Here is a 21,355-nt window from a genome sequence, read left to right as displayed (position 1 = left end):
ATCATACACCTAGACATAAACATTGTAAAACTTGTTTCAAGCCCTGACATATTTTCGTACAATACATATGCGGAAGCTATACAATTAAGAAGTCCCGGTTCTTGTCGAGGTAAGGCACGTCACAAGCATCCATTGGCGAACTGGCATCCTACGTCTCTCCACTACCTGATCCTGTAATACATTAGCTACGTGAGTTTATAAAACTCAATAAGTTGGCACTTGTACGTATCAATATGCGTCGAAAGAACATACATATCAAGTCGTGACAACAATGAATCTTTAAACCATGTCATATCATAGCATATACTCATGTTCATTTTTGTACTTGAGCCTCATTAGTTGACCTGTACTACCGTGCTTGCTTTATTATATAGCTACTACTGTGTTGGACGTCAGGGAGCAACCTTTGGCAACCCCACGCCCCATGAACATATATTGGCCAATAGCTTTGGTGGACTTAAAACCACCCATGATGTCAACAAGCTCTATATCATGTAAAAATCAATCCTTTTCTTTTCATGTTCATGTTCATGTTCATAACATAGCACCCATCATCAATATTCATGAGTTTCTTACATATTTAATACATAACAATGGAATATGGTGCTATATTTTCATCAATAAGATACTAACAATGTACATATAGCAATAATCAATGGGAAGTATTTGAAATCATAATATTACTCATGTATTACTTCAAGAACATGCCAACTTACAGTCCAAGCTTAAGAACACTGGTTTGAGATGGTGTTTCTCGCTCCTATACTGTCAAATATACCAATAATTCAGTCACTATTGTATAAACTAGATGAAAATCATTCCTCTACATGTAGAACAACTAAAAGAGAAGAAAACTTACACCTCTATGATGTTCTTGTGATGGAGAACTAAGATCTATCTTCAAAACGATGAAGGAAAGGAAGAAGGGAGCTTTGGGAGGAAATTTTCTTGATTTCTTTCGTGTTTTGCTGAAGAAGAAATAAAGGAAGTTGATAAAATGGCTTAGAAAATCGATACTTATCTTTTCTCATGCAAGGCGGCGCTCGGGCGGTCATTTTCTACCGCCCGGGCGCGGAATGTTCTGTAAAAATCCTAGGCTTGAAATGCACCGGCGCTCGGGCGGTCATTTTCTACCACTCGAGCGCCACAAGTTCTGCCTCTGCACACTACTTCATCAAAGATCGCTCCAGAAACGTCTCTTCCGTTCATAATCTGAAAAAGTGGTAAACATGAAAGTTGTAGCTCTATGTCTTGGCTTGAATCTCCAATTGGTTTCAGGTCATTTGGAGGTCTGAGTAAAACGTTATGCTCAATCTACCAAAATGTGTCATTGTAGGATGACGATACACACGACACACTTCGGGGCACTTTTGGCTGGTCTTTCACAATGATTTGGACAAAACCCAAAACATGAAAGTTTTAGCATTATAACTTAGCTTTCTAATGGTTATGGCCTCACCCAATTTGGATCAATATTCAAATCATTATGCTAAAACTCGTAAAAACTACCACAATTTCATCTCATTTCCTATCAACTTCATAACACTACTTCTACCTACACATCTTACTATAACTATTTAGACTTATTTTCATTCTCAATACACCATGAACAATATATAAGTCATGTTCAATCTCAATATTGATACCTCAATTAATATGTAAAACATAATGAGCTAAATGACTATCTATAATGACATAAACGTATTACTAATCATTTGTACGAGTAACCGGGCATTACAAATTTATTTTAATTGCATTAATTAAATGTGGTAGGCATGTTTACATGTTTAAAATATGGTTTTATACTAGAATGCATAAAACTTGTTTGGATGGTGATTCGAGACGCGATCGAGGAACGGAGACCGGAGATCATATAAAGAAAAATATTTTTATTAAATAATTATTTTAATTATTTAATATATGGTATATTTTAATGGGTATTTTCGAAAACGAGGTACTCTGAGATGTTTTTACGCGTCTAGTCGTATTTTAAACCGACAATCAATATTTGACGAAAATAGGGACTTTTTGGAGGCTCGGTTATTATTTTCGAAAAACAATCTAAATAAAATATTTTAAATATTATCTAATGGGCCTATTATACTAGGTTAATGGGCTTAAACTTGCACCATGTATTTTTATATCAAATTATCAAGCTTCCAAGCTCTTTTATTCCCTTCAAAACACACGCCCCTCACCCTAGGAAATAATAGGACTCTCCATCAACACTCAACCACACACATCACACGAAATTTTGAGGAGGAAACTCACGAAATTTGAAGGGAAATTAGCAAAGTCTTCCCTATGTCGACGTCCCTCGCATTGCAAGTCGTTTTTCGTGTGTAATAAACACAAAAGCACGCCTTATTCTTCCTTCACTCATCTTTCACAACATAGTATATGTTTTGATACATGATTGCATGAAAAACATGATAAAATTCTTTTATTTTCATTTTTATGGCATAAATATGATAAAAATAGAGTTTTCATTTTTTAAAACTCTTGATTATGATGCATAAAGAGGATGCCATCATAGAGCTATGGGAAAGGATGAATTTCAGAGGGTTTAGGAGCCATATAGGGGGCTGCATAAGGGCTGGACAATGAGACAACAAAGTTGAAGGAAAATTAGGATTTGCATGGGCTAGGGTTGCAATTTTGCTTCCTAGGTGCATGCGGTTGCTAGCTGCTGTTAGGTCACGTCCAGGGGTCTTAAGAAGGCTGAGCCATTGTCTTAGATAGGCTGCACGAGGCCTGGTTCGAAGTCAAGGGGGCTGGGAGGTGAGAAAGGGTCGCGTATGGCTTGAGGGCGAAGAGTTGAGTGGTTGCGGCTTCTAGGCTGGTTAGGTTCTTTCCAATAGGGTCCCTAGGGATCCGTCATGGTCCTAAGGTGGTTGGTTAGGGTTTGTACAGGTTGGCTAAGGTTAGGGTCGAAGGTTGCTTGGGGTGGTTAAGCTAGGGCTCGAATTAGATAGGGAAGAAATTTCAGCGTCTGTTCTAGGAATGTTCAAGGGTTGTAATTGGCTTGATTTTGGTTGTATTTGGTATTATTGTGTGTGAATAAGTTATGGTTCAAGTTTGGTTAATTTTCGAGTCCGTTCGGGTTAAAATCGAGATGTACGTTTAAGTTTTAAAACAAATTGGAAAATTAGTCGAGGAGCTTAAGTTTACATTTAAGAAATATTTATGGATGTATTTTTAGGTGTTATGTTAAGTTTGGATGGATTTGGGTCGTCGTTTTGAGGTCTAAGGATAAATTGGGAAGTTAGGGTTTCAGGGGAAAAACGATTATTTTACATCTGAAAAATGTTAGACGTCCTGGCAATTCTCTGACTGTTGTAATGAATGTTAAAATGTTTATGAAATTTTATGATGAAATTTTAATGCTAAAATACATGTTGTATGCTTCGTTTAAAAGAAAAATGATTTATATATGCATGAATTTTTATAAGTGATGGAAATATGAAAGATTAAAGAAGATGAATTGATTTTGACTAATACGATGATATGATGATACGATGATATGTAAGGCCAAGACTCAGTTGACAGGTGAGAGTGTTCATGATGTCTCTGCCGCCCGATACCATAGTTATACGTAGATGGATCCATCGACCTACAGCTGATTTGAAAATCACAATTGAGTATCTGAATTCAATAAAAAGAAAAACGTATGCGTATATGATGAAAGGAAATAAAAGTATATGATGAATGGAAAGGTTTATGATAAAAGGAAAAATTTTTAAAGTTCATATTCATGAAAAACTATTGTAAGGGTCCGAATTTTTGAAGCAAATCACTTTAAAGAGCTCAGAAAGTAGCTCAAAAAGGAACCGAAGCAATGCAAAACCATAAGAATTGAAGGGACGTAACTCGTTGAAGAAACCTTTAGCTTACAAGTTAAAGCCATCAGCTCAAGGAAGCTCATTGAAGAAACCATTAGCTCACAAGCTAAAACCCTCAGTTGAAGGAAGTTCATTCATTCTTGGGAGAAAACCCTAGCTCATGAGCTTAAACCCTCAGCTCAAGGGAACTCATTGATGTTTGTCCTAAAAGAGACAAAAATATAGCCATAAAAGGAGCTAAAAGTTGGACATAATCAATGTGTAAGGAGTGACCATTGAGTACACCAAAGTGACCTTTGGTTTTGGATAAACTTTGACCATTTGGAAGCCACTTGGACCATCATCCTTTGGCATTTAGAATTTCATATTTTGGATGATGTAAGGGTAGGAGAAGAGTCACTCTTTCACCTATAAATACCCCATGTGTTGTAGCAAACAACACACTCAAAATTTCTCTCAATTCCCTCCAAACTTTAAGCCAAGGCAAGGGAGAAAAAGAAACTTCGTGCGGTCATTTTGAGCCACGACAAAATTCGTCGAATTGCTGCTAAAATAACCACAAACTCTACTCCAAGAAATCGAGGAAGTGCTGACCAAGTTCGGCCGAAGCTTCGTTCGAGCAGAAGTCAAGTTCGAGCCGTATTTTTGAACCGAGTGTAAGTGGGTTTATGTGTTTTAAATATTATGTATGTTTTAAAAATACGATCATCTACTGCATATATTGTATAAGTATGGTGTTTGAAATCATTAAGTTGCTTCAAATGTTTCATTCCATTTGTTCGTTCATTTGTGCTCTTCCATTTCGTCTACGTTTGTGTCCTTCTGTCCGAATTGATCTGTCTCCGAATGGTAAGTTATAAGTTTGAATCTGATAATGATGCATCGAGAAAGCATGTGAGGGAGAAAGCCCCAGAGGGAGCCCGGATGCGGGAAAAGGCCTCAAAGGCAGCCCATTTACAGGAGAAAGCCCCAGAGGGAGCCCAAGATCGAGGATAGCCCATGATCATTATAATATGTTTGTCTTATAAGTTCTGTTCTGAAATGTTCTGATTCGAAGTTCTGATTTGTTCTAAGTCTGATTTATGTTCATCCAACTTTGAAGCTCTGATTTGTTCAATGTTTGACTTCTGTTCATTCAACTCTGATATACTATGCTATGTAAAAAAAATAACGTTTTAAAAGTATTATGTATCAAATGTTTTTCTGGTATGAGATCGGCCCCACTTGCTGAGTGTTTCCCAAAACACTCACCCCCTTACTTTACTCTCCATATGAGAATGAGGAACAGGTGGAAGAAAAGGAACAGAAGCAGTTCTGGGGCTGGTGAAGAATGGGAAGGAAGGACTTCAAGTTCTGGATGTTTAAGCCCTTTAGCATTCCTTCGTCATTCTTTGTAAATGTTTGTACTTTCCGCTTTCGCAACTCTGTACTTTTCTTTATTTGGAAAGACGATGGAATTTTATGAAAAAGACTAGTATTTGGCTAATTGTTACGAGGCTTATTGTTATTTGATTAACAATGCCATATGTTACCGACGTCTCGGTCTTGGGGCGTGACAACTATTTTTAGTAAAAGTATTTTATTGATGCATGTGATTGTATATGTACTACGTGTTACCATGATTAAGGTTTGCTGAGTCATTCGGCTCACTAGGTGTGATCGATGCAGTTGAGCATGATTTTGATAGAGGACTTGAAAGTTGAACTAGCTGGACTGATGATGCATGTAACCCGAGGACCTTTGCTAGTTTTTCGCAATTATGTTTATGATCTACTTTAAAGATTTATGACTTATGATGCTTTTGAGAGATTTTTTAGAGATTAAGATGTTTATTCTTTATTTTGAGAAAAATGCTAAATTTAGGTTTGGTTGACGATTTACGTTTTCATGTTTTGAATTGCGTTTTTTTGGATTTTTAAAAAATTATTTGGTGAGTTTATTTTAAATGGTGCAAAATTATTTTAAAGGTATATATATATATATATGGCCGAAAGTTTTAAGGAAAAAAAATTCTAGTATATTTTAAAAAAAAACGAGTAGTGGACGTTTCAGTTTCTCTGAAAAGAACCTTTATTATTTCTTGTGAACTTTCCAAACTTTATCACAAATAATGACATTGCATCATTACTTAGCTGTTATGATGACTTCTCAACTGAAACTGCTGGTTCTAGTTTCAGTGCGCTTAGAGAAGTTGTAACTGGTGGAATGTTTGGCTCGCATTCTCTGGTTTGCATATCAAAATCATAGGCTTTCAGATCTGCAAATAGGTCATGTAATTACATCTTGTTCAAATCTTTAGATTTTCTAATGGCCATGGTTTAAACATCCCACTCTTTGGGAAGGCCACACATTACTTTCAGGGCAATCTCTTTATTTGAGTGCACTCTTCCAAGTACATTCAGCTTGTTCACTATGTTGCTAACTCTTTCATCAAAATCATTCATCAATTCTCCTGCTTTCATCTTGATATTATCAAATGTCTGAACAGCAACTGACAGCTTGTTTTCTTTTGTCTGCTCATTTCCTTCACATAGCTGAATCAGCTTTTCCCTGATTTCCTTAGCTGATTTACATATTTTGATTTTGCTAAAAGTGTTTTTGTCCAGAGTCTTACACAAGATGTCCTTGGCAACATTGTCTAAATTAGCCTTTCTCTTACCTTCTGAAGTCCAATCATCTCGTGGCTTCTCTATTCGATATAGTGCTCCATCAGTCAGAGCAACAGTTGTGTCAGATTTCATGATCTTCATGGGTCCATCTGTTATGACATACCACATGTCAGGCAGCTAGATGAGCTTGCATTCTGATCTTCCAATAGTCAAATTCTTCCATGGAGAACATTGGAATCTTGTTGAATGATGACATGATTTTTAGTATCAGTTTGAGCGTGAGAGTATTCAAGACAAAAATAACCGCTCCGATACCACTTGATAGGATCGGTTAAGGTAGTTAGAGTGTTTAGAAGGGGGAGTTGAATAAACACTCTGTATTTTTGTTCTCATTTTAGAATACGAATCAGTTCTCTGAAGAACTGATCCTGAAATCTTTTTTATCGATATAAATCAGTCAACTGATAAAAATACGGAATTAGACTAAAATACAGATTGAATACTAAGAAATGGTATAATGTAAAACTGACAGTATAATTGAAATGAACACACAAATTTTTTACGGATGTTCGGAGAATTTAAATGCTCCTATGATGTAAAACTGACAGTATAATTGAAATGAACACACAAATTTTTTACGGATGTTCGGAGAATTTAAATGCTCCTATGTCACCCTTTCTATCACAATGATAGCTTTTTCCTAATCACAATGATATGTTTTTGTTAAAAGACTTTGATATATCACAATAATAGATTTTTATTATTATTACCGTTATATCCAAATCAATAATCTTAACCATAATTAATCACATTATATAATTATCAATTTTTTATTACGAGTCATCATATACCAACGCACCCAAGTAAATCCTAAACTTTACAAAATACTATACTGTATGATATAATCACAAATGAATATGTTGTACATGACAATTTTTTGACTGAATTTATCTAATTAAAAAATATTAATTTTTATATTATATATATTCGTTTTTAGTTGTAATATCGATCGAGACGACTTTTTTCAAAGCCTCGACATCGGGGCTTTTACCTCACCCAAATTTTCTAAAGGCATTTCGAACATTTGCACCAAAATGGCAAAAATTGACTCCAATGGAGCCAAATTTGGCGCAAGAGGTTATTTACTTATTTTTATTTTTTTGTTTTAATTATTATAAATATGTATTATTTTATTGTTTATTTTTAAATAAATATGTATTAATTTTATTGTTTATTCTTAAATATAAATATTATTTAAATAATAATAAAATATTATTTTAATAATGAGATACTAAACATAAAATTTTAAAATAATAATTATTGATTTTTTAAATATTTATTTATGTTAATTATTAATAATTAAAGAATAATTCGATTTAATGATTTATAAATAATATAAATAAAAAAAATATTTTGAAAATATTTTTTTGGTGTAAAATTTGAAGTAAATGGGTTGGAGTTGAAAGTTGTATTTGATACAGAAATTGATCTATTTTAATATAAAATTTACGTCCAAATAGATTTTGTTGGCGGAGAGCAACGAAAAAACTCAGTTTCTTTCTTCTGGCACGAACATATATATACAAAACATTTTCGACTCTCTCAGATTGTCAATGGTGGCTGCTCTCTTTCTTCCCTCGTTCGCGCAGGTATGTGTTTTTTTTTTCCAAATTTCTTAGAGGAGAAAACTATTATCTTTATTCGTTTAACGGTTTGTTCTTTGCCTGCAAATGCTTACTATTTGTCCATTCGTGAGCATATATTCAACAAACCTGTAATTTTTTATGATTCTGACAAAAAATTGGCGCCTTTTTAATGTTTTAGTGCAGTTTTCATTTGTTGGGACTTGGTGTAGGAATTTTTTTACTTTTCCTGGTATCTGGATTCTGGGTGTCGATTTGGGAAGTAAAGTGAAATTGATGAGAGCGGGGTCTGGTTCATGAAAATTTGATATTTTTTTGTAGGTTTTTGTAGTGTATTGAAGGAGGTGAATGGAAGATCAGGGGAAGCTGAAAGGGCCTTTGATTCATGCCACCGCGGGTGCAATATCAGGTGCTGTATCAAGAACTGTCACGTCTCCACTGGATGTAATTAAAATCAGATTCCAGGTAGAGTTTTTTTTACTTAAAGTGTTAGTTTGAACTTTACAGTAACTAATAGTAACCCAAAAAAATGTGGTTTAGTAAACTTGATCAAATAGCTGTATTGTTTGTGTTATCCTGTTGTTTGGCTGATTAGTTGTGTTGTGACTGAGCGTTTCAGTAAAGGGATTCATGTTGAGTTATCTAATTATTAAAACTCTTTCTGACACATGTAAACGTATATATTTGTATGTTCTCATACCTGTACATGAAGATGAGTGAAATTATTCGATGAGATCTATGTATGCAGGTTCAGCTGGAACCCATTTCACAGTGGGCTTTACTTCGCCGAGATGCAAATGGTCCATCAAAATATACTGGGATGCTGCAAGCGACCAAGGACATATTTAGGGAGGAAGGTTTACGGGTATTATTACTCATGAACTAAGATTTATTTGATTTTGGAATAATTTTTAGGCATTGTGTAAACTCATCCATTTGGATCACTGCAATTAAAACATCTAAGTAAGGGTAGGTAACATTATGATCTGGTTTAGTGGGAGTGATTTTTTTTTAATAATAATCAATTTTTATATAAACCTATAATGATTAGTTCATAAACTGGTTTAAATGGTATATCATATATATTTAAATTGATTTTCCATGGATAAACCATGGTTTATGCTTCCACCGGCTCTCATGGTTCTTTTGCATGATAGTTTTATCAAACCTGCCTCGTTCTCAAATTTTTTTCATGACAGGGGTTTTGGAGGGGAAATGTTCCAGCCCTACTGATGGTTATGCCATATACAGCTATTCAATTTGCTGTTTTGCACAAAGTGAAGACTTTAGTTTCTGGTTCTTCGAAGTCAGGTGTGTAGTAATGTCTCTGCTTCCGCTTCCGCTTCAATTGATATGTCAATTGTTTAACTACAGTGTCTACTGAATTTTGTTTTCCTCCTCTCCGTTTATAAGGTTGAAGTTTCTGTTGTAGCTTAGATTGGTTCATTTTTCGCTTGGATACAATATTTTAATACCCAACGATCATGAAGAAAGCATGTAGAGTCCATCATCTATGTAAACATGCTATGAAATCTGTTGTTGGTTTTTGTAAAAAAAAAAAAAAAATGCATGCATGGATGCTGTGGTTACACCTTGATTCTACTAAAGAAAAGGAAAATGAGGAAAAATTTTGAAACTAAATTATGTTAGATTTCTATTTTAACTAGGTAATTAGATATATGATTTTTTTTATATGATTGATTATAAATGCAAAAAAATTAAATCAATGTATGACATCAATTCCTCTTATAAACATGAATTATTTAATTGGAGTTTGCCTTCAAAACTTAATTTTTTACTTCGTGGTGTTGGTATTCATATTTCCTACATCTGTAGACAATGTAACTTGCCAGTAGACATTATTGCTAATTTGTCATTATCATATTAGTAGGATCCTGTCAAACCTTCCAACTCGACACTGCTGATTTTTAGGAGGCAAAAAAAAGCACGAAAGACATAAGTAGAGGATATATGCTCTAGAGGGAGAGTTTTTTTGTTGAGGTGAATGGAATTATTTTTACAGTGAAGTTTCTAATAGCATGTCTCCTTATTATTTCGTTTTTGCAGAAGATCACATTAATTTAAGCCCATACCTTTCATTTGTTAGCGGGGGATTAGCAGGCTGTGCTGCTACTGTAGGTTCCTATCCATTTGATCTTCTAAGAACCGTTCTAGCTTCACAGGGAGAGCCAAAGGTATTGAGCTTTCATCAATCAGTATTTTGAGTTGAAAAGATCATATTTTTCCATGAGTTCTGAGGTTTGATCTCAAAACACTCAACACTGGGTATTTTATCTACTGATATTGTCGGCTTGGAGTTGCTGTACTAGTTACAGACGGAGTCCAAAAGCTCAATTAAAATAACAAGTATCAAACGGGGTAGTTTCATAAATATTATAATTTATTTTTGTTATTTATCCATATAATTTTAAACTTAATGGGAATTTGTTTTTCTCTATACGTTTTAACAATTTTCTAAATTTGATAAAAACGAAATATAATTATTCGATATTTTCACACGTGAAGTGTGTATGATTGCTTGTATATAATTAAGGTGTTTTGCGATATCAGGTTTACCCTAACATGCGGGCTGCATTTGTTGGCATACTTGAAACTCGGGGCATTCGAGGTTTGTATGCTGGATTGACACCTACACTGATTGAGATAGTTCCTTATGCTGGTTTGCATTTCGGAACCTACGATACATTCAAACGGTGGACAATGGTGCACTATTCTCTTTACTCGTCTTTGTAATGAATGATAATAGTTTTTTCATTAAATAGTAAAAACTGGATGTGACTTACGCTTGATTTGGTTCTTTCCATCCTCTAGGCTTGGAACCACGACCGATCTTATACGAGACAAACTGATGATTCCCTCACTGGCTTCCAGCTATTTGTTTGTGGCTTGGCTGCTGGAACATGTGCTAAAACTGTGTGCCATCCCCTTGATGTTGTTAAGAAAAGATTTCAGGTGAGACGCCTCGCCTTATTTAGCTGTTGTTTTGTTTTTTCCAGAGAATTTGTTAAGCGGCAGAAGTTTAAGGCATATCACAACCTGTATATATAGATGTGAAGCATGATATATGGAGGGGATCAAGCCATATCTCTTAAAGTAGAACGAGTCTAATATAACTGAGGAAAACACTAATATGATAGACATAGGCCCAAAGTGAAATGAGTGAGAGATGATTAGGGACCATAGTTATTTAATGCGCGAGGCACACTAAAGCGCTGGGGTATCCTGGAGCCCGAGCCCGTCACAAGACGAAGCGTACGCTTTATTGAAGTAAAGTGCATTTGACATAAATTTTAAAATTCAATATATATAAAGTGATTTATACTATAATATTACATAAATTAAGTATTTTTCACAAAGATAGCAAACAATATAAATAAAAATTCATTAATAGATAATCTACGGTAAATCATAATAAGAAAAAACTTTAATCATCTAAAATTCATGAATAAGTCATAAATTCATAGTATATAAAGAAAAAAACTTTAAATATCAAATTTCTCTTCATCCTCTTCAACTATATCAACCTCATCATCTTCCAAAACAATGGTGAGTCATGAGTTTAGAAAAAATTAGATCATTGAATGACAAGAATTTACATTGTGATGGAAAACATATTTGTATCGCAGACCCGTATTATTGGCTTCTCTTTCTTCAAATATGTTTGTTTTTTCTGTTTTAGTTTTTCTTTTCTTTTTTATTTAACAAAATAACACAATTTGATTTATAATGGTCATACTGTAATGAGCAGTAACAATGTAGATAATCATATTCGATAAAAATATTGACAATAAGGGGAATATTATAATAAAAGTCTGCATAGAGTACTTCCGAATTTTCTGATAAAAATGTCTTGCATTAATGAGTGGCGATATGGTTTTTTATCATTAAATAGCCATGAATTTGCTAATCGGGCTTCAAAATTGGTTGGACTTGAGTTAATTTTTATTTAACTACAAAATATGAACTCATTTCTTTAAAGTGCACGTTTATGCGCCTCTCGGATGTCTCGCCCCTAGACAGAGGCGCGCGCATAAGTTTCAAGTGCTGCGCCTGGGTTATTACATAGGCGGCGATGCGCAGCCAAGCGCACACTTGTAACAACTTTGTTAGGGACAATGATCTGGATTTAAGATTCTCTCCGACCACGAATGCCCGAGTCCCAATACTGGGTTTTACACGACATTGACTTCAGCCTTTACGGTGGAGATATGTATGATGTAATTTTTTTTTTTTTTTTTTTAGAAGAAACAATATTTTATTATAATAATATTAATGTTTACAACAGCGGATAAGCAATCCGTGTATGATGTAATATCACTTATACATGGTTAGATTATTGATCTCTTTTCCCTATTCTACCTCATATTCACGTGTAATTCATTTGCAGATAGAAGGACTGCGAAGGGATCCAAGATATGGAGCTGGAGTAAAGCATCACGCTTACAGAAATATGTATCATGCTCTCAAGCAAATTTTGCATGCAGAGGGTTGGGCCGGTCTTTATAAGGGCATCACCCCATCTGTTGTCAAAGCAGCGCCTGCTAGTGCTGTAACTTTTGTTGCTTATGAATTTTCATCGGACTGGCTGCAGTCCCTTTTGATTTGAATTTATCAGTTCTCTCTTTTTGTGGGCCCTTTCTTTAGCCCTTCATTTGTTTCATTTAATGAACTCCCTTTTTCCATTTTTTCTCCTCACTTCTAGACTTATCATCCCCCCTTAAAGAAACAGCGCTGGTTTCTATATATGATTTGATTCGGGAATGGTTCACAGGTTTTCACGTTTTGTATCTAAGAAGCATTACATACATGTTACTGTTTGGCGCGCAAAACTCGACCTCTGATTCTATCTTGCAATTTGCAAATAATACTATAATCATTAGACGTCAGAAAAAAGTAAATAGTAGACACAAGGAATAAGAATATGGAGGTATGAACAAAATTCATGTAAACATTACACTTTAAAGGAAAATAAAACAAAACAAGAAGCTTATCCATATGGATTTTCTGATTGTTAACAGCACGAGCAATGCAATTATGCAAAGCATCATCTCCAACACTGGAATATCATCTGTTAATGTCCCAAGAACTCCCAAGCATATGACAACAGGTAAAATCATCAGCATGAATTTCAGTTCCCGTGGCTTGAGTTCCGAGCCAACTTGTCCTCAACCGACTCCTCATTTGCCACAGGCTGTGTTTGAAGTTTGCCAAGCATGTTACAATTTCCACTATCAAGTGCACCATTCTCAGCTTTTTCACTCTGCGAATTGCCAAAAATGCAGTCGGATGACTCATCACGACCTACCATAACACAGTTACGCTGCAAAGGTCTTGACGATGGATCTTCTTGCCAACCGGTGTCCTTACTTTTCCGCCTTCGATTTACGGTCAAATATCCATTCGCTCGAGCTTCCAGAGCTTTAGTTGTTGGAGGTCGGTTCCTTGTGCCATGTCTCAGAGAATTCACTGTTGACTGCTGCTCAGATGTGGCCTGGATAAGGGACACCTTTGGTAAACGTTGTTCATCTGTCTTGTGTATACAGTTATCTTGCTCTTTACTTGACTCAGTAGTGAAGACACCATTCTCTAAGTCCGGGAAAACTTGAGGCAAGTTAAGGTCGATCAACGTCTGAGAATGCGGGTTCACTAGAGCAAATTCTGTCGAGTGAACAGAGGTATTAGGATTACATTCTACATTCTCATTGGCACTACCATTTGGTGAAGCGGTGGATGCCAACTTATTCTGACATGGTCCCGTCTCAGAAGAAAAATTCTCAGTAGAGTCGTGAATCCCTGAGCAGCAACTCGAAATCTCATTATCCAATCTGGTGGATGCCAAAGTACGTGTCATATGGTCTCTAGTGTCCTCACGACAACCAGAAATTAATTTCCTACACTGTTTTGTGGTGGGAGCCGTATATGGCTTATTTCCTTTCTTCAGCTTCCGGCTCAACACGGGTGCTACTATCTTTCTTGATTCCTTATTCTCACGTAAATTCTTCTTTCTCTTCAGGCTAATGAGAGAGAGATCGCTAGAAACATCATGAGAATCTTGATGCATTGTACCACCTACATGGTCTTTCTTGCCAGGCAGCATTTCTGCACCAGATTTATTTGATCTGACACCAACCTTATCCACCACAGATGCATTAAGCAAAACATTGCTGAAAGTTTCAGATTCATATGCACTCTCATCAGAGGAATCCTCATCCATAACAGTTGTTCGTTTCCCATAAGTCAAAATATTAGAAAGTTCAGTCGGAAGGCTTCTTATTTCTCTTACTTTGCCATCAGAGAGGCTTGTATCTACAACAGTAAACTTGATCGCACCAGAATTACGAATGGGAGTTCGAGGTTGGAGATAAAAATGCCGTTGTCTTGAAGACTGATCACTATCATCTTCTTCCACCTCCCTTCCACTAGTGCATTTATGATCTTCTTGGTCCTTGTTATTGCCATCTTCTTCAGTGCGGAGCTCAATTAACTCTGGCTCTTTAGCAACTTTACTTAAAACGTCAGTCACCGAGTCAAAATAGTGATCTCCTTTCACAAGTTTCCTTCTTGAGAATTTCTGAACACCAGGTACAAGGAAAACCAAACAATGCTTAGAACCAACAGTATATACCTGATCTTTAGGCTGCTCTGAGTGCCAACCTCTCGCCAACAAACGTGGCCAAATTGCTTCCCAGAACAAATCGTTTGACCGAGCTTTGCTCAATCTGTAGTCTCCGCTTAGGAATTTAATGATTTCATCGGTTGTAAGAGAGGAACATGCTTTTCCAGTAGGTATCTCAGGCCGCATTTGGACAGCTTGATTGGACCTTGAAGGTTCCATGGCCATTCTTGTAAGATCTTGTTTTCCTGTACCAATCCCAACAGCTTCCACAAGAGCACCCATACCAATCATGGCCTTCAAAGAAGTAAGATACTCGGCTAGTGACATTTTTTCATCCCCAAATCTCTTACACACCTGTCATAGGATAAAATGCAAACATTAGTAGAATTTTAAAATAGTCCTCCCGTTATATATGCTTTTATGCATGGAAGTCTGTCATCATTGAGTTTACACCAAAATAAATTTCAGCAGTACCTCCAATAAGGCGCTTTGACATTCTTCTGACAAACCAGGAAGTATACGAGATATCAGCTCCTGCTGCCTCAATCCAGAAAATATCTTCCGGCCATAAACACATTTCTTGCTTTTTGTCTTTCGGCTTTCCGACCATTTACGGTAGACATTGGTACCATAAAATTCCCCATAATAAAATGATAGTATCACACCCATTTCTTTTGTTTCAATGAACCGCCTCACCTCAACAAAATTCTTCTCAAACGCATATAGAGCAAGAAGAAAGCCAGCCTTTTCAGCATCACTCCAATATTCACTTGATAATCCAGGAGCCATGAGATCCCCTTGATCACCGCACTGACGTAATTTCTCTATCGATGATAGGTCATGTGACTTCCCTGTAGGATTCTTTGGATGATATAAAGGATTATTACCGATATTTAAGATGTCGCAATTTGAATCAGTCTCACTTTTAATGACATTCTTCTGTTCTGAATAAGTCTCTATTTTGACTTCTTTCTTCACCTGATCCATGGATGTGGAAGGAACTGGCGAGCCAATCAAGGTATTTTGAGAGATATAACTGGTAGCTCCAATAAGATCTGGAATTTGAACTTGATACTGATCTCCAATTCGAGGAAGAATATCTGGCTCCCCAAACTCGTCACATGAGTCAGCAGAATTAGATGAAATTCGAGGTAAGGTCTCCGTCTCACCGAAGTCATCAAAATTTAATGGATGCAACTGCACATCGTGCATCTTATCAGAACAATCTCTATTTTGATCTACATGAAATGATGCCATCTGTTGTGGACATGACAATTTTCTATTAGAAATAACAGAAATGGTAGCTTCACGCGAGTCTATAGAAAGTTACAGAAACATTGGTAAAATAACAGAAATAGTAACACATCAAATGATACAAATTGATCTTGGATAATTGGAATAAAGAAACTTGTAAACTAGCAGAATAATGTAACTTGGGATTTTAATAAAAAAGAGCTGTATTTGTACTAAATATGAGATGACATGCAGAATTATCGAATAAACTTTATGCTCCAATTGTTTGTTTATAAATAACCTTTATAACAAACAGGAAATATAATAGATGCACAGCAATGTAAGGAATCGGAGGAACAAGTTCGGAACTTCAGATGCTTCTTGTTAGCATGCTGTGGAGAGGCAAACAATATGAAATGCAAGATGGAATTTTTGCCATGATTTAAGGTTTAGAAACAAATAACAGATTATAAATATAAAATTTGCCACAAAATACAACTGCATAAAGTGCAAAACAAAAGAAAACTCGCAATCATTTTCTTGGAAATCGTAACACTTGAAAAACGGATCCTCTGGAGAACAAAATTTTCAAAAGCCAGCAAGCAAACATCAATGAAAGAAAACGTCAGACCTATTTTTCAAGACATAAGAGACAACATCGTTATCACCAAAAACTCAATGATCCCAAACCAAGAAAACCCAAGTCAATCTCAATTCCCAATCGAACCAAGCCAAGCCAAGAACCTTAATTTTAGCAACTTCCAATTTCATGGACAAATACCGAGCAACGCCGAAATTCAAAACAAAAAAGATGCAAAAAAATCCCAACTCTGAATAAAGGCACCAACTTCACTGGAAATACCAATGTGATCCCACAAAATTTAACACCTCAAACACTTGAGAACTCGTTATATTCCCACAACCACCGTCTCTCTGGAGCCAAGAAAACATCTTCAACACACAAAACACGCACACAAACAGATGTAAGTAAGACAAGCATGAAAGACACGCGTGAAAGAAAGCTGGGAAAATGGGTATGGAATGCGAAGAAAAGAAAACAACAAACACATCACAAGTGGTCATACAAAGACGCAAGAAAAATACAAACAGTTCGTTCATCCAATATGCATATGAACCTTGTATAAACATACGAGAAGAAGGGAATGGAGAGAGTAAAACCTGGGTTTTCTTTTCTTCTTTCAGAAAATTATACACTTCATGAATCGAAGAGAGGAAATACACATACACCAGTCTTTTTTTTTTTTCTTTTTCTTTTGCTTTGTTGGTTTGTGGAAAAGAGAGATTGCTGCTGCGTACAAATTTTATTTTATTTTATTTATTATGTTAGATTATATTAAATACATCTATTTTGGTAGTTAATTAAATTAAATTATTGTTTTTTTATATATAATATAAATTTATTACAAGCTATATAGTAATTTGGATGGATTTCTTTTCTTTGTTTTCCAATAAGTTGACCCGATTTGATAATAGTTGAATGGTTTTTCTTCTAAATGGGAATTCGATATTTTTTTATCTTATTTAATTAATCTTTAATACGTTTATTTTATTTGATTTGAAGATTAATATTTACTCCATCTTTCTTTCTAGTAAAGGAAAATAAAAAATTACAAAAAATACATAATATTTACATTTTTATTTGTTTGTAAATAAAAGAGCATAATATTTTTATTAGATATGTGAATAATAAAAACTTTATCAAATTATTTTTAATAATTAATTAATATACTAGCAAAAAACTAGTGAATTTTTTTTAAAAAAAATAAAATTTATAATATTAACATTCTGATAAAATTAAATTATAGTTTACGAATAACTTCATTTCGTGGTAATTTAACACAAGAAGTTATATTACTAATTTGTTGCTTTAATCATGGGATGTGTCAATATGTGTAAAAAACTAAAATTAGTAAATATATATATATATATATATATATTTTAAAATTTTGAGTTTATTTTTAACAAAAATTTAACTAAATTTTTTTAAATAAGCAATAAAAATATAAATACTTAGTATGAATGCTGGGTTGTCCACTCACCCTCATTCCAAATATTGTTACCACGACATGTTTTACACATAATATTGACACGTAATTTTATTGTATATATTTAAATTTATATTCGAGTTTTTTTTCACGTTTAGTTCATTTTATAAGAAATAATGATATTATGGGAATGTGTATTTTTTAAAAGAGAAAGTTAATGTGTGTATGATGTTTAATAATACTATGATATTGTTTAACTGTTCAATTTTATGAAATTGATGTTTGATCCACACTGAAACGTCTACAACTAAAATACTACTAGAATTTGTTTTTTTAAAAGCTATCTTCGAAATAATCAAAGTCATACACGAAACAAAAGCTGTCAATCCAACATTTAAAAAGTTACTCAACTACTGAAAGAAAATACTGCTGTTAAATAAAAATCTAAATATCATCAAAACCGAATACTACTGTTTTAAAAGAACTTCAAGGCAAAAATCGAAATCCTGACAAATACTCAACATGTAAAACGATGCGAAACGTAAAAACATAATGTATCGACCCTGACTCGTAAACATAAAGTACGGAAAATGCAAGGTCCTCGGGTCAACGTGCACACACTCAACGCCGCTTACTTAGTCTCAGCGCCTCCAGTCTCCACATCATCATGCTCACCTGCATCATTCACATCTAATGAGTCTAAAGACTCAACACGCCTAAATCATGATAGCAAGTACATATACATAACATGTAACAGTGAAAAGTACTGTAATTAAAATACATCTCATGATCTTAAAAGCATGAATTTAAACTTAACATGTCAAAGCATATCGTATCTATAACATATATCATCATATTAACATATATGTGTTCATTTTATTTTATTTATTTATTGAATTTAGATCATTAGTTGTGACTTTTGTATCATCTCTAATCGATGGATCCATCTACGTATAACCGCGGTACCCAGCGCGGGGACATCAGCGACAGTATTACCCATCACTGAGCCTTGGCTTTACATGTTCGTGTTCGTATTAGTCACAAGCAACTCCTCTCTTTCAAAAACATGTCATTGTATTCATCACTTATAAAAATCATGCATATACGTAAATTTTCTTAAAATCAAGCATGCAACGTATTTTTCATATTTTCATAAAAATTCATGCTCATAATATCATATACATTCTAAACATGAAATTTTAGTGTTCAGGGCGCTGCTAGGACCACTAACTCGACCCGGGTGAAAAATTACGATTTTGTCCGTGGAAATCTTAATTGACCATTATACCCCTGGACCTCAAAATTTCGACCCGAAGCCAGCCAATTTTGCCCCTGAAAACCCTAATTGGCCATTATATCCCTAGACGTCAAAATTTGGACCCGAAGCCAGCCAACACCTCAAAACACCTCAAAACATAATTATAATCATTTTCTAGACGTAACTTCGAGCCCGTTATGTAACTTTTACGATTCGTTTCAAAACTTGAATCGAGGTCCCGGTTTTAACCCGAATCAACCCGAAACTTGACTAAAATTTCTCAAATTTTTATCACAACTTAATCACACCCTATCAGCCCCTAAACAACACAAATCCAGCCCCTTTGAACCTCCTACACTCGGCTGCACCTTGCTGAAAATTGGTGCACTCCAAAAAAAACCTAGCCCTAGTTGTATTCCTAGCACCGTAGTCGATCTTAGCCCGCACCAACCAGGCCCCGACCTGACAAGCTACCCTCAGCACACGCTCGAACCCCTCTTGGACATATCTAACTCGGCTTTAAGGTCCCATGCACGTAGCCTTGCGCAATTTCACCCGAAGTACCCTCAAACGCGCGTCCCCTAGCCCTTATGACTTTCGAAGCTAACCTAGACCAACACCACGCTCCAGCCCACATGGACCATGGCTCGGACCCTCCAAGGTCTGCACCACAGCCCTGCTCGACCCTTGTATGGCCACCTCTCCCCCTTTGCCCGATCTCACCCTAACTTCCCTCAACAAAGCAAGATCCGATCGCTCCTTGCTTAGCCATGACCCGACGTGCACTCGACCCCTTTATCCTTCTAGATCTCAATGTGTTTAGCCTCTTGGGACGTAGATCTAGCAGCCCTTGCACGAAGCCATGGAAAAACGTGAGTTATATGTAAAATAATATTCGTATTTCATGACAAACCTTGCAAAAATGATGCAACATAATAGATATAATAATTACTCATGCATAAACACACAAGTTAGCATATAACGATGTGAATGATGGGAAAAATGACATTTTCGGGCGTGCTTTTGTGTATATATGTTTGAAACCTTAGAGATATTCGCGTAGAATTTGCATCGGAGAGATGTGGAAGGATTTCTTTGCAAAAACTTGAGAGAATTCGAAGGTGGCTGCTGGTGTATTTTCAAAAATGCTGCTGGAGAATGATGGAGGGGACGGCCAAGTTGTTTAGGAAATAGGTTTAGGGTTTGAGTGTAGGGTTAAGTCATAATATTAAGTGTTGATGAGCTCTTAATTAAAAATAAAGAGATTAAAGGATTTTAGGTTCATTAAGCAATAAAATAATCTAATTAAACCCAAAAACACTCCCGAAAAATATTTCTTTTTGGTACGTTTTTGAAAATATTGCCCGAACTCTCAAGAAGTCCTTTGACTCGCTAAATTTTGCGTACCGGTTTAAAATATGACCCGATGAGTAAAAATACCCAACCAAGGCCCGTTTTCGAAAATCACCTTTAGTTACACCATATATTAAATAATTAAAAATAATTATTTAATAAAAATATTTTTTCCTTAATTATCCTCAGTCACCGTTCCTCGTTCGAGCGCGAAATGCTACTAAAACTTTAATAAACCATGAAATAGACCACATATCTATGCAATAATCATGTATTTAATGCTTTAAAGTAATTAAACACATATTTTAGTAAAATCTTAGATTGCATGTAGTCATATAACGTAGCTCGAATTTCCTAGACCTTACACACACAACCTATAAAAAAAAGTATGATTTTTATTGCATTTTTTAGTGTATGTATGGACTGAATCAATTTCCCTCACATACGTAAAATCCATTTTAGTTTTAAATTTTTTTTTTTTAAAAAAACTCGATTATTAACCGTAATATTCGTTAATGGTTCTGGTTATTACAATTAACCATGGTGAAGTTTGAAAATTATGTATGGTTGGTAATCTATTAAAATGACAAAAAAACAATTTAGAGAAAATAAAAATGTTGGATACGATCTTATCAATAAGAAATGCTTTCTAACTTAATTTAAAAGATAAAAAGTTCAAAATATCGGTTTTTATTCATTTTTTAAAATAAGTTTTACCAAATTTTTTTACACCAAGATTATTATTTATCATTCAATATTGGTTTTTTTTTTAAA

At 35.0% G+C, this 21,355-nt stretch overlaps 2 protein-coding genes across 5 annotated transcripts; one reads left to right on the top strand and one right to left on the bottom strand.

Annotated features, from left to right (window-relative positions):
• The first annotated feature begins 7,973 nt into the window (after positions 1-7,973).
• On the top strand, positions 7,974-12,876 carry LOC140961352 (mitochondrial thiamine diphosphate carrier 2-like). Of its 3 annotated transcripts, none has more exons than XM_073419826.1 (8): positions 7,974-8,100; positions 8,426-8,559; positions 8,843-8,959; positions 9,294-9,405; positions 10,162-10,289; positions 10,666-10,818; positions 10,927-11,067; positions 12,503-12,876. In XM_073419826.1, the coding sequence occupies exons 2-8, from the start codon at positions 8,443-8,445 to the stop codon at positions 12,719-12,721; spliced, it is 987 nt and encodes a 328-aa protein (XP_073275927.1). In that variant the 5' UTR covers positions 7,974-8,100; positions 8,426-8,442; the 3' UTR covers positions 12,722-12,876. The 3 variants fall into 3 exon arrangements, with proteins under 3 accessions (XP_073275927.1, XP_073275925.1, XP_073275926.1); XM_073419824.1 differs by having other exon boundaries at positions 8,416-8,559; XM_073419825.1 differs by lacking the exon at positions 7,974-8,100 and adding an exon at positions 8,282-8,326 and having other exon boundaries at positions 8,416-8,559.
• Positions 12,877-12,947: 71 nt separating this feature from the next.
• On the bottom strand, positions 12,948-17,266 carry LOC140961351 (uncharacterized). 2 transcript variants are annotated; one of them, XM_073419822.1, is made up of 3 exons: positions 17,144-17,266; positions 15,206-15,988; positions 12,948-15,085 (listed from the first exon to the last, which is right to left on the bottom strand). In XM_073419822.1, exons 2-3 carry the CDS (start codon positions 15,986-15,988, stop codon positions 13,244-13,246), a joined length of 2,625 nt encoding a protein of 874 aa, XP_073275923.1. In that variant the 5' UTR covers positions 17,144-17,266; the 3' UTR covers positions 12,948-13,243. The 2 variants fall into 2 exon arrangements, with proteins under 2 accessions (XP_073275923.1, XP_073275924.1); XM_073419823.1 differs by having other exon boundaries at positions 17,101-17,196.
• Between the last annotated feature and the right edge of the window lie 4,089 nt (positions 17,267-21,355).

The sequence above is a fragment of the Primulina huaijiensis genome, chromosome 16 (genome assembly GCF_012295235.1).
Source record: "Primulina huaijiensis isolate GDHJ02 chromosome 16, ASM1229523v2, whole genome shotgun sequence".
In the NCBI taxonomy this organism is placed as follows: domain Eukaryota; kingdom Viridiplantae; phylum Streptophyta; class Magnoliopsida; order Lamiales; family Gesneriaceae; genus Primulina; species Primulina huaijiensis.
This window is presented reverse-complemented; position numbering and strand designations above follow the sequence as displayed.

What these genes read in the sequence shown, in the direction of transcription:
- LOC140961352 (XM_073419826.1), top strand. Translation starts at nt 8,443, where the DNA reads ATGGAAGATCAGGGGAAGCTGAAAGGGCCTTTGATTCATGCCACCGCG. An exon ending in TTCTGGTTCTTCGAAGTCAG is followed by an intron (nt 9,406 to 10,161) that starts GTGTGTAGTAAT and finishes TCGTTTTTGCAG; the next exon opens with AAGATCACATTAATTTAAGC. An exon ending in TTGTTAAGAAAAGATTTCAG is followed by an intron (nt 11,068 to 12,502) that starts GTGAGACGCCTC and finishes ATTCATTTGCAG; the next exon opens with ATAGAAGGACTGCGAAGGGA.
- LOC140961351 (XM_073419822.1), bottom strand. Translation starts at nt 15,988, where the DNA reads ATGGCATCATTTCATGTAGATCAAAATAGAGATTGTTCTGATAAGATG. An exon ending in GTCAAAGCGCCTTATTGGAG is followed by an intron (nt 15,086 to 15,205) that starts GTACTGCTGAAA and finishes ATCCTATGACAG; the next exon opens with GTGTGTAAGAGATTTGGGGA.